A 13,727-nucleotide genomic window follows, 5' to 3' on the forward strand; every position below is an offset into this window, starting at 1 on the left:
AGCAATCATACACAAGGGCAACAGTAGTATACCGCTGTTCAAAAGTAATAAATTGATTGGGAGAAAACAGATCCAGGTTACAAACTAAAACAGAGGGCTGAAGTGCAACAAAAAAAAACATATTTCATATAGTGTTCAGATAGATTATTCAATTTAAGGTTCATGGGTAGCAATTATTCACATAAGACAATTCAGAATCAAGTAAAAGGTTGACTCATACTATAGACTCATCAAAACCAGCAGTATTTCACCACTTTAAAAAGTCACAGGACTCACCATTTACATATCCTTGGAATCTAGCAAGAACCCGGCTAATGATTATCCTTCAAAAACAATATCCACAGGTTATTTTTTATAATTATTTATTCATCTATAAAGTATTCAAACAATTTGGCCTTTAGGAAATAAGTTCAGCTTATAAATATACTTTTAGTTTCTAAAAATTTGTTTTGTAAGACTGTAAAGTTATCAAATAAAAATTAAAATAAATAAATTTGCTTAAAGGGTTTACAAATATGATTGATGTTGGAAATACAAAATGAAAATATTAACACAAGAAAAAGATGGAAACTGTTGTTATTAAAGTACATGCTGCTACAATATATATATAATAATCATTATAACTCAATTCTCTTAATATTGTATACAAATAATAGAGGTGCACATATTATATTATATACTTTGTACTATTATTTCATTCCTTGTACCAAAGTGTATACAGTGGTTTAAAGAATAAAATTGTCTGCCTTGTCTTGTCTAGGTTTTATTCTAGTAATCGGGAATGAGGGTTAAACATGATACAGAATATGAGAGACCATAGTGCTTATCTGTATTCAAAAATATCTAACATGTATAAACACTTTACAAATTACTGTGATGTTAATTTTCAGCCAAGAGTACATGTCATCTTGAGATGCATGGCAATAATAAGGGGAACATGGATGGCACATACTATCAATATCATTTATTTTTATTGCTTTATTTGATCATTGCAAATATAACTAGTATTGCATATTTATTGCTCTAATACTAAATTGTATCTGTATTGTTTATCTCTTTCTTTGGATGTATGAGACAAGATAGGTTTTCACATCAATTAGCTGTTAAATGCCTAATTCAAGTGTTTAGAAATATATATATCAGCAGTTTAAATGATTAAATCTGTTATTAGATCAGAAAAGCTTAAAAATTTGGTTAAAAATACTTGTTTTTCAAGTGCAATGATTGGCCTTAATTTCAAATTCTACACATTTCTACAAATATTTTATGAGGTGTGAAGTCAATGTGTGTATGTTAATTATATACAGTGTAAAGCATATATCAAAGAACGAATAAATGAATGAATGAATATTACAACATATTAAAAATATAAATTTGTTTTCAATGTTCATTAAGTAGACTGCAAAATATATATAACAAAAATAAATGTATTGATATGTTTACAACTCATTTACATACAAAAAGTACATGTTACTCATATTCAACGACTTCAAAGCACTATAAGATATATAGAAAACTACTACAATTGTTCTCTCATTTTTTTGTGAAATAAAATTTGAAGGGTCAAATTTTAACAACTATTACTGCCTAATTATACCAATCTATAGTATAAATGTTACTCCATAAAAGTACTGTGGGTTACTCTAACTCTCTGAGAATGTTGTGTAATAAATGAACTTTCAAAACTGATTCTAACAATAACTAAAGGGGGGTAATTCACATCATATTACATGGAGTATCTTGAGGGGTACTTAATTTCAATATTTTTTCTATCACTGTACCCTTTAACATCTTTGATCATTTCCTTTGAAAATTAATGATGTAACAAGTTCAGGAGGATATTTTCTCAGATTGTCTAAAATTAATCATTATAGTCCCATTTGATTGTGTCAGTAAATAATAACCCTTTACCTTTCTAAATTGGAATGTAATAGTTTATATATAACAAATATAACATCAGATGACATAAATCATATTAGAAGAATACATGTAGTACATCTCTGTGCATGCTTTATACAAATATTGGTATAAAATGTTACCACTTTTAAGTTAGCTCCACAATATAATGCCCAAAGAGATTATAATACAACAAAGATCAGATTGTCAGTAACAACACTGTTCAATATTTAAAACAGAAGGGTGAATTTGCAATATATGTCACATTTCATATTTAACACTTTTTAAACATGATGGTTTTTTTTATAACACAGTTTTTGCCAACTCTCTATCAAGCTTATCCAATAAAAGTAAAATGATTGGTGGAAGCTTAGTAATATTTCTATAATTTGTAGTTACAAGTAAGACAATATATGGCCTAAGTTAAATATTTAATACACAATTAAAAATGTATTAGAACTAATATATCTACAGAATAAAGTCTTGTAAGTACCTCACACATGATTTTATAAATTTAAAGCACTTTCAAACTGCAAGGATCACTAAAAAACGGTTTTTAACAAATCTCCATCTTTTTTAATTTAGCTCTGTTTTACTAGACATATTTTTTGGCAGAAGTTTTATAATCAAAACTATACTAATTATGCAAATAAGTTTCACTTGCTTGAGAACATTAAGAAGAACAAAGGCACAAAAGAAAATCCCACATGTTTTTATTTTAGCCTGTGTAAGAAGATCACACTTCCTGAGATCAGCTGATTGTACCCTGATTCTGTATACCAATATTAAACAATTGATCCTAGCTCTGCTCCTCTTCCCACTGTCATCACAACCATTGGTTTCTATGTTGTAATCTATTTTTCTTCTGCCTCAGTGTAGAATGCATCAATTGTCTTTTTATACATCTTTGTCACAACTGGACGTCTCAATTTCAATGTAGGACCTGAATAATTCAATAAAAGAAGAGCAAATAAAATGAATGAAAAAGTCATTTTATTTATTGCAAAAAAATGTGACAGGAATTTAATTGCAATAATTTAAACTCACATTTTGATTTTTTTATATGAATTAAACAGGATTTTTCTCAATATCTCAAAAATTAAAATCGCATTTTAGTCTAAAATGATATTAAACAATAATAAATGCAAGCAATAATTTCTGTATTTACAGTAATCTCCTAGGAAATACAATGTGCCAATGTAAATACAACTACAAACCAAATATCATTGTCTTTTCATAAGTGGTTTGGGTTCAACTGACCTAATCATAATCTTAACAGATCATTAACTACTGCAACTCAAACATCAGCTTTTGAAACCTCATTGTGGCATCATAAGGTGTATAATAACCTTACCTAATTCCCCACCAGGAATAGAGAAGTCTCTAGGAATGATTGACCATTTTTGTACTTTAGCTGCTCTGGACACTGATTTTGCATTAGCTCGGTCAATACCATCTTGGATTGCCTTTAGCACTACAGCATCTTTCTTGTCTATTATATCCTCTACAGTTGTAGCCTCACTTCCAATACTTTTACACCACTCCTTACAGTCTGTGGTGAGATTATTACTGGGCTCCGCTGTCTCAGCGTCTACATCAACCTGTTTAATAAAAGAACAGAATTCCAATGTTCCTGCTTTGCACACATTTTATCTATCTAATGTACATGACCAATAACTGAATAAAACTCGCCTTTTTCATATTTAAAACAATTTATAAATATCAAAAACAATGCTATTCCTGCTAAATCAATTTTTCCAAGGGGAATAACTCTTTAAAACTAGAGGCTCTTAAGAGCCTGTGTCGCTCACCTTGGTCTTTGTGCATATTAAACAAAGGACACAGATGGATGCATGACAAAATTGTTTTGGTGATGGTGATGTGATTGAAGTTCTTACTTACGGCAAAATTTCTTTAAAAAATACCAATTGGGGGGCAGCAACCCAACAACCAGTTGTCCAATTCATCTGAAAATTTCAGGGCAGATAGATATTGACTTGATAAAGAATTTAACCCCTGTAAGATTTGCTCTAAATGCTTTGGTTTCAGAGTTATAAGCCAAAATCTACATTTAACCCTTATGTTCTATTTTTATCCATGGCAGCCATCTTGGTTGGTTGACTGGGTCACCGTACACATTTTTTAAACTAGATACCCCAATGATGATTGTTGCCAAGTTTGATTAAATTTGGCCCTGTAGTTTCAGAGGAGAAGATTTTTGTTAAAGATTACAAAAATTTATGAAAAATTGGTAAAAAATGACTATAAAGGGCAATAACTCCTTAAAGGGTAACTTATTTGAAGATCTTACTTAGCTGAAAATTATTGCTGTTTACAGTTTATCTATATCTAAAATAGTATTCAAGATAATAACCAAAAACAACAAAATTTCTTTAAAATTACCAATTCAGGGGCAGCAACCCAACTACCAGTTGTCTGATTCATCTGAAAATTTCAGAGCAGATAGATTTCACTTGATAAACAATTTTACCTTGTCAGATTTGCTCTAAATACTTTGGTTTCAGAGTTATAAGCCAAAATCTACATTTTACCCTTATGTTCTATTTTTAGCCATGGCGGCCATCTTGATTGGTTGGCCGGGTCACCGAACGCATTTTTCAAACTAGATACCCCAATGATGATTATGGCCAAGTTTGGTTAAATTTAACCCAGTAGTTTCAGAGGAGAAGATTTTTGTAAAAGTTAAGGACGATGGACGACGGTCGACAGACGCCAAGTGATTAGAAAAGCTCACTTGGCCCTTTGGGCCAGGTGAGCTAAAAAAGGTTGATCAGCCAACTTGTCAAGCAATATTGCCGATATCAACCTACAGTATAAGTTTTATAAAATCAAAGAGCAGAATGCGCTGAGGGATAAGATTACCATTGTTTTCATTGACACAGGTATAGCAGTTCTGTCAACTTTTCATAAACAAATGCGTGAGATTTGGCCAAAATTGAAAAGATCAAAGAGAAAAAAACAATAGATCAAAGGATAATGCCGCAAAAAAGCATGAACATGTGTGAGTCTCACGCATTTTTGGCAGCCCTGGTATAGCTGGATAGTATTATTTTCAAAACTAATTCAACTGCACATATAAAATGTAATTTTCGTAATCTGAATAGTTACTCAACTTTAAAAAATTTTAACATAATTAATATTGCCAATAATTAAAAAGTTCCGGGTCGAGTCCGATACCGATACCAATATTATATTCACCTGTTACCGATTACCTTATCTGTACGTTCCGCATCTGACAGGCGCACCACCAAACGGTGTATTCAGGATTAATATGCTATATAGTATTACACGTCATAATCACAGGGTTGACACTACTTAATTGTCAAATTGTTACCTATTGTAGTATTTTAATCAGTTAGACTTTCTATGATAACAATGCGAATACTAAAAATCTGAACTAAAATAAGGTGAATAGGTACAGTTTTCAATTTGTTAGGGGGGCATGACGTAAAACAGCGAATCAAAGAATTCAACTTTATTTATAACTAATATAGGACAATGCTGTTGATTAAAAAATACTCAATTCCAGGACCTTTTGTTTTCCAAATAATTAATATTATCAATAATTGATAAGTTCCAGTTCGACGGGTTCAAACAAAAAGATTTGAAATCAGAGAAAACTGTGTATCTTATAATCGGCATGACTTTATCAGATGACAATACTAATACTAAAATAAGGCTTGCGTATAGTTATATACTTTAATTCAGTCACGGACCCACGATATCATGGGTGTGTTCTAGTTTTATTTAAAATTATGCAAAAACAATAACCCTCAATAGCAGACAGACATAGAAAGAATCCCATGAGTTTCAAATTAAACAATGGAGTGGGGAATCCAGAGCAACTGTTCAATCTGATACCCCTTGAAGTCAAGAAAACTATATGCATGCGCATAATTACATAAACAAACCCGCGACTTGCGATTTGGAACAAGAACGTTTATTAAATGATAATTTAACAACCTAGATGGTTCTCCATTTCTTTATGAGAGTACAATATCAAATATCAGTTTCATAACGGTGACATATAAGATAAACTCCAATTATGACAGAAATAGATTTATTGGAATTCAGAGAACTCTCTTATCAAAACTGGGGAATTCCCTCTGACGTGTTTCTAAATTTATAAAAACACTAAATATAAATACTGCTTAATTCTGATTTTCCGTGTTGTTAAAAACACGCATAAGTCAAGGGAAATATCAAACATGAAGATTATGAGAAGAACATTACAGGAAAGTTGTTTAAGTTCAATCCTTTTGTTTGTTTTTACCTTTTAAAGCAAGACAATCATAAGAATCTGAGATGTTCCTTAAGGTAGCAATACACAGTTAGGAGTTTAGTTTCGCATTTTGGACCCTGTGAATTTTTCAAATAGGAAAGTTATTGTGTAATAAAATTCATTTTTAGACAGCTGAGTGCTAATTTAGCCTTCAAAGATGGCTTATAAGAGCATCAAGATTATTTTTTACATGTGTTATGGGCTGTTTTCTGTTTGACAATCCGTATTTTCATAGCTAGACCGGCCATTGGTCCAGAAATTAATGTAATGTTTACAAACACTTTTTTTCTACACGAAGTTTTTGACGCAATTTTACAAAAAAATGAGATGAAAGACATATGATTTTCATTGGATTTGCTGAATGATATATGTACACAGTTTCAGAAAAGGTATTACTTCAAGCGATGGAAATTCTACTTTTAGTCAAATTTTGGGTAAATATTTTACATCTTTTCCCCCCTATTTGCAATATTTTATAACAAATAAATGCAGACTGTTGCCATGGATACACCCAAAAGAAATTATATTTTACCATTTTATATACTTTTATATGGAAGATTCTGATTACATACATATGCCCATATATGACACAAACAGGAAGCTTGATATTGCAAGAAAGCAATGAAAAGGGGATGGTAAAATTTATAAGGGCAAATTTTAATATTTTTTCCTAACTGTTTATTGCTACCTAATGTTTAGAATAAAACGGTTGACGTGAGGATATGACCCTGAGTCAATGGTATCAGTACAGATTGCTTGAAAGCAATCATATCCCAAAAACCTTGCAAGAATTGAACCTTTTAGAGTGCTAATAAGACCAGACAGACCACGGGGGTAACTTCCTATTATTGGGTATACGGGGATGTGCCAAAAATATGGGTCATAATTTTGCGAGATTTTATATAAAAATGACCCTCCTTTTTAATGACATCCTATATTAAAATGCATTTACGTTTGATAACTGTATATTGATTTGGGGTATGTAATCTACATATCATATATAACGATAACATATATGTGCACCAAACGATGTCAATTCATATATAAAAACTTAAGGGTAGCTGGTATATTTATGAATTATGAGTGATGATGAGTTAGTGCTTATATAAGCATGGGTCATATTTTAAATATTGTATATAAGTATAGGTCATTCTTTCTTAAATATTTATATAACTATAGGTACTGAATTTCAGTGAATGTTATATTAAAATGGGTACGTTTTCTGAGGCAAAAATGGAACACCCCTACCAAAAAATATCGAAGTTACCCCCGTGAGACAGACAGGCGGACGCCCAGTCATTCTATGTCCACAGCAAACACATGTGCGGGGGACAATTATAAAATATCATTCCAAAAAATGTCTTAAAGAATATTTGAAATTTCAATTTGATTTTCCAAAGAAAAATTAGTAGAAAGAGAATGATGTCTTGTTTGCTTCACTGATCATGACTGAAATAAAACCAGTCAACTTACAGTTACTGATGCAGGGAAAGGAGGGGTACAGAATGGGACACTCACCTTCAGACATAAACACATGGACAGGAACTTTTTTCTTTATTCTATCATTATATAGTTATTGAAACATAGTAAAGAGAATTACCAAAAGAGGTCATTGATAAACACACTAGTAACAGTTGGTGTTTTCCCTTTAGACCGATCGTTTGGGTGTGTTTGATTATTCAAAATAAGAACGTTTGATATCCATTGAGCCGTTTCTATTATTTTTTGTGTATAAATATTATAATAACAATAGTTGTGATTTATTTAATTATTTTTCATGCCTTCATGCTTATTAGAAAAATACAAATTTATGTAATGTGCTATATAAATATAATGTATATTCATGTATATTATGGAGAAGACGGAACTAAGTTGAAAAACTTGTGTCTAATCCATTTGTTTTGAACAATAAAATATGTTTAAACTAAACCAAAAAAGGTAACTCACTTTCAGACAAAACATCATGGACAGAAATCCATTAATTGGTTAAAATGAAGTAATAATTTACAAAGTGACAATGGTAGCCTTTTTGGGTCCTGCATTTTCACTATAAAAGATCTGTTGATAAAACTGTTGAATTCTGAATTATGACAAATTTCTCTCTATTTCTCCACCAATGACCATGCACACTCATTCCTCATTATGTCAATTTTGTTTTCTTATTACCAGGGCAGCAAATAATAAATTTACTTCTACCTATTTTCTGAGGTATAAAATTTAGGTGGCGTCAGTCCTCTATTATTACTTCCTTTTAACCAACATACAGTTACTGATACAAAGTTTGGAGAGGTACCAATGAGAAGAAACCCACCTTCAGACACAAAATCATGGACAGGAACTTTCTTTTATCTCCTATTAACATACAGTTGTTGATACAGGGTAAAGCTTCTTTCACAGCATCCTCCATTGGTACAGGTGCAATATTCTCCCCTCCAGCTGTTATGATTAGTTCTACAAATATCCAACACTCAAATGTTACATAAAAAAAGTAAGCCATTTCTCAAGTCTATTCATGATAATGTCAAAAAGAATCTCTAAATTGACTTCATCAATATCAGTAAAAAAGGAATTGAAGCAAAGCTTATATCTGTTTTTCTTTTTTTGTGTGTGGTTGGGTTGCTGTTTTATTGACATATCTAAAACATATCTTTTATTAGTACAATGTACATATATATCAAAGTTCACATTAAAAAAAAAAATGTACTTTTCCCAAAACCGTTGGTTCTATGTTGAACACTAGTTTGTCATCAGTTTACTGTCCGTCAGAGGAAGACTAAGTTGACTATATTTCTATACCCCAGACACCCTTGGTCCAGAAGAATATCTACTATACTTTTTCAGTGAGTGACAATTTTTACCTTTAATTCTTCCAGTAATGAACAGGAATCCTTGTTCAGTGAGTATCTGACAATTTTTACCTTTAATTCTTCCAGTAATGAACAGGAATCCTTGGTCATCATGTTTTCCTAGATCTCCTGTTTTTAACCAATTTTCTTCATCAAAAATTTCATTATTTTTTTCTGGTGCATTCAGATATCCCATAAACACATGTCTTCCCCACATACAGATCTAAAATAGAAAAATATTCCATAAATACATGAATAGACTCTTTCCAACATCACATTCTAAAATAGATTAATTGTTGCTTGATATGCATGAGGCATCCTTAAGAAAAAAAAAATAATATCCCATGTATACTTGTGTGTTTGTCATACAGATCTGAAAAGATAGTATGATGAAATGTCTTACCAATAACAATAATGAAAGTCAATAGATAGATAAAGGTTATAATACATGAATATCAAACTTACATTGTGGAATTGATATCAATTTATACAAATGATGTTATGTCACTAGACCTGATTTTCTGGTAACAAATAATGACCTTATCATAGTTAAAGTGAACATAGAATTTTATGTGACATAGAAGCAAATGTAAACCAGTATTTTGGAGAGGAGGTATAATAAATAGATGCATTAATTTCTATCTATAATGGCATATCAAAGTTCCTTTTAAAGACCAGACTTACTTCTCCATTTCCATCCTCATCAGGGTTTGCTAACTTTGTTTCAGATCCAGGAAAGTTATGTCCAACACTACAGATTTTGAAGTCTTCATTACAGCCTACTGTGTGTGGTCCTGAGGAGTAAAATAAAACAGGTAAAAACAAAGTTTTGATTGATCAAGCTTGACCAATCATAGAAAATTCCACTGACTGACCAAAAATATGTTTTCAAAGGGATATACTTTAATGGAAACACATTCCTTACTTTTATACAGGTACAATTTTACTATAAAAAGTGTAAACTTAATTAATGTTTAATTTTTCATGTTATCGTTCTATTCAGTGTATAAGCTAAAATTATGAATAACACCAGGTATTTACCTATACTTTTACTTATTCTAATTACATTGCATTTAACTATTCTTTTACTTATTCCACTTACCAGGTATTTACCTATACTTATAGATTATTACATGGCATGTTCCATATTGGCCTTGGTATCAGCCCTAGACTCCCATATCAAGCCAGAGGACTTGATATGGGTCGTGGGCTGATACCACTGACCATATGGAAAATGACATGTTATAATCTATTTATCAAATTTTCAAGCAAGAGAAAGTTCACATCACAGTGAGTAAACAAAGTTTTGTGAAAAGTTTAACAAATAATTAACAATAAATATATTAATTCTCAGAATTGTAAATATTAAACGACATGAAAAGTGTTACATTTCCAATTAATGTTGAGGTAGAATACACCATCTCACACTATGATTTGGAAATATGTTCCATTTGAACTTTCGATGGCATAGAACAATCACTTTTCCATTGTGGCGTCATATATTTTCTAAATTCTTTATGACGTCAAAATTTTACAGGAACTTTTGTGATTTCCACTGTTGATTTTTACATTTTTTTCTATTACAGCAGATACGTAACTTTCTAAATTTCTTTTCATTGTGTTCTCATTTTTCTTTTTTTTGTATGAATTTACATGCATCGTCATTTGATCTGTGAGAAACCTCTCCTGATTGTCTGGCTGCTTCGGATGACAACTTGTTTACAAATAATTTTTGATTGACAAGTTACAGGAAGTTAAACTCGGGCTCGATATGGTTTTCAAGGGCTGATAACCAACCTTGACTTCAGGCTTTTATTGGCCATGCAAAAACGTACATATCAGTACAAAATATGTGATAATTCCATTTACCTGTACTTCCTTCACTGATTTACCTGTTCCTTCACTTGTTCCTATTACCAGGAGTGTACCTGTATTTTCACATATCAATTTACCTGTGCTTTCACTCATTCCATAAACTTCATGAAGCTGCATGTTTAAACTGTAGAAAAACTCCAATGTTTCCTTCATGATTGGGGCTGCTCCTGACATGAAAAACCGACACCTATCTAATCCAAGGGCTGTTTTAGCTTTCTTAAAGACTAAAGTGTTGGCAAGTCCCCATCCAAATGGCATAGATTGTCTGCAAAATATCAACCAAAGCTTGTAAGCAACTATATGGTTTACAATCCTCTATTTTGGATGAGTAAAACAGTTAAAGACCTATGTTTTAATTTTAAATGTAACATGACACTATTTAACCTGTATCAATTTTGTAAATGGGTATCATTTATAAATGAAATGTATTATTCTAATTTAAATCAATGTTAACAAAATTGGAAAATGATAATAAAAAAAAAGCCTCTAAAAATACAAAGCTTTCTACATGGTCTATTTTTTCACTTTACAAAGTTGTGAATGGTTATTTAATCTAACAAAATGAGCCACAAGTATTGATTTTAATTTTTTTTATACACTAATATAAATAGGACTTATATTAAACCAGTTTTAACTCCCATTTAGCAAAAGCTGGTTTATAAATTATGTTTTAACAGGTTGGGGCAGATCTAACTAAATTTTACTCACTTGTTCATCATGGCATGAGATCCTTTTAAGCCAACACCTTTGGCCCACATGCCAATCTTTTTCTTCAATGCACCAGAGCTTCTAGCCTTGATCTTTATGCCTTCATAAAATTTTTCCCAAACACGTGGAACTCCAAAAAATCCTGTTGGTCGAACCTCCTGCAGTGTTCCTAATAGACTTCCCTATATATTGTACATATATAACTTTAGTATACTATAATATAATACCATTAATTCTGCTGAGATTTTATATAATAAGACAGCAACACAACAAAACATAAAAAAAAAGACAAAAGGTTAAAGGTTAAAAAAAATTGACGGACAAATTTCCATAGATAATTTGGTCATATACATTGTACTGCTGTCTGAAATGGCTAAAGGTCGAATCAAAGGTTATAATATTGCAGTTTGAAATTCAATTAATACTTGTAATGTCAGCTTTGTCACATTTTATTCCAAATTTAATGGATTATTAAAAGTTCTTGCATTGTCCAAAAAATGATGATTAAGTACCGGTCTTTGTAAAAATCATGCAGAAGGTGATTCATGGCATGTCACAGAAGTAATTTTTTTTGCCCTATATCATAAGAACTTTGGTAGATGGTCAAAATTCTGTCTTTATTTTCCCTGTATTATGCCCGTTGCCATGGTAACCACCAAATCAACATTTTGCCGGAATATGTGAAAAAAGACCCTTTTTGAAAATATAAAATAAGGGAATTTAAAGTCCCATAGAAATAAAGTTAATCAATACAAACAATATGTATATTTACAGTATTGACGAACAAAACCCCAAACTATATAAAAACGTTAAAATTGTGAATTTACTAAATAGTTTGTTTCCATAGCAACCATTTAAAAATGTGTTAAAATTCGAAAATGAAAAATTTCAAAAACTTTAAAATTTTAAATCTGTTTATCTCCCAAGACCAACAATACCATGACATGTCATTGACAAATTTTGAAAGACCACACTCTATATATTAAGAAAATAAAAAGAAAGTCGTGTGTTTTTTTTTTCTTTAAAAAAAAAATTTAGTCAAAAATTGTCAATTTTCACCAAAATTCAGATTAACAATCAGATGAATAATCAAAAATTTTGAACTTAAAAAGCTAAAACATTCCATTTATATGTGCATTTCTGACACACATTTGTTAATTTTTAACGAGAATATATGATAAATGAAGATATACTTGTACAAAATGAAAAATCATCACTCTGGGTATGGTGCACTCCCCTTTTTTTCCGATTTTTTTTTTTTTTCAAAATTATAAAATTTGTTGAAAGAAATGTGGTATCTCATTGTGTTTACTTGTGAACTAAGTATTTTAAGAATTTAAGCATAACACAACTTCTAAAGTTGAGGGCAGCATATGTACCCCCTCCCTTCAATCTTATATGTAAGATTTCTCAGAAGTTTAAAAAAAAATGGTAATACGCATAACCCGTTGTCGTGTCTAAGACTGATGCTGTCAGTGAAAAAGAATAAAGTTGAATCCAAAACTTAATTACTAGTAAGTCTATGTATAAAGATAAGAGGATGTGTTGTAATTGTCAATGAGACAATTAACTCTCAACCAGAGAGCAAAGACATAGAAATAAACAAAAGAAGATCACCGTATATCCTTCAACAATGAGCATAACATGATTATCTATAAAACAAATCTTAATGAACATTTAAAAAAAATAGCTCAGGATCCTTTCTCTTTCAAAATGGCTATAAAGAAGTTACAGTAACAATTTAATGCAACTCATTGTTGGTTTTTGAAACAGATTGATGCTTTAAAAACTTTAACCCTAGACTAAACAAGAAGACTCACCCTGAAATGTCTGGTTGGTTTTATTTATAATTGAATTACTTTTGAAACTCTGCAAGTGTTATGTAAAGATTTTAATACAAGTATCATATTAACTTAACATTATCAATGTTCTAAGAAAATGAGGTCAGGGTAAGATGAACTATGTCAGACAGACGAAAAAAAGAGAACGGAAACGGAAAATTCAGCATTTTTTCCATTTTTAAAGGGGCATAACTTATTGACAGTACCTGTTACACCAATAACATTCTAACTGTTCTGAATTTTATGGAAATAAGCATT

At 30.9% G+C, this 13,727-nt stretch overlaps 1 protein-coding gene across 10 annotated transcripts in view; it reads right to left on the bottom strand.

Moving 5' to 3' along the window:
* Positions 1–345: 345 nt before the first annotated feature.
* The window catches only part of LOC143071635 (long-chain-fatty-acid--CoA ligase ACSBG2-like), a 57,177-nt gene continuing 43,795 nt past the window's right edge, over positions 346–13,727 (bottom strand). For 7 of the 10 annotated variants that reach the window (XM_076246078.1, XM_076246077.1, XM_076246073.1 and 4 more), the window contains 7 exons: positions 11,629–11,810; positions 10,998–11,185; positions 9,730–9,839; positions 9,058–9,268; positions 8,511–8,650; positions 3,251–3,497; positions 346–2,839 (listed from right to left, as the gene is read on the bottom strand). In XM_076246078.1, coding sequence (XP_076102193.1) covers positions 2,751–2,839; positions 3,251–3,497; positions 8,511–8,650; positions 9,058–9,268; positions 9,730–9,839; positions 10,998–11,185; positions 11,629–11,810 — 1,167 coding nt within the window. In that variant the 3' untranslated portion in view covers positions 346–2,750. The remainder of the gene's footprint in view (positions 2,840–3,250; positions 3,498–8,510; positions 8,651–9,057; positions 9,269–9,729; positions 9,840–10,997; positions 11,186–11,628; positions 11,811–13,727) is intronic. The other 3 variants (XM_076246079.1, XM_076246080.1, XM_076246081.1) reach the window with 1 other exon arrangement.

This window comes from Mytilus galloprovincialis, chromosome 4 (genome assembly GCF_965363235.1).
Source record: "Mytilus galloprovincialis chromosome 4, xbMytGall1.hap1.1, whole genome shotgun sequence".
In the NCBI taxonomy this organism is placed as follows: Eukaryota; Metazoa; Mollusca; class Bivalvia; order Mytilida; family Mytilidae; genus Mytilus; species Mytilus galloprovincialis.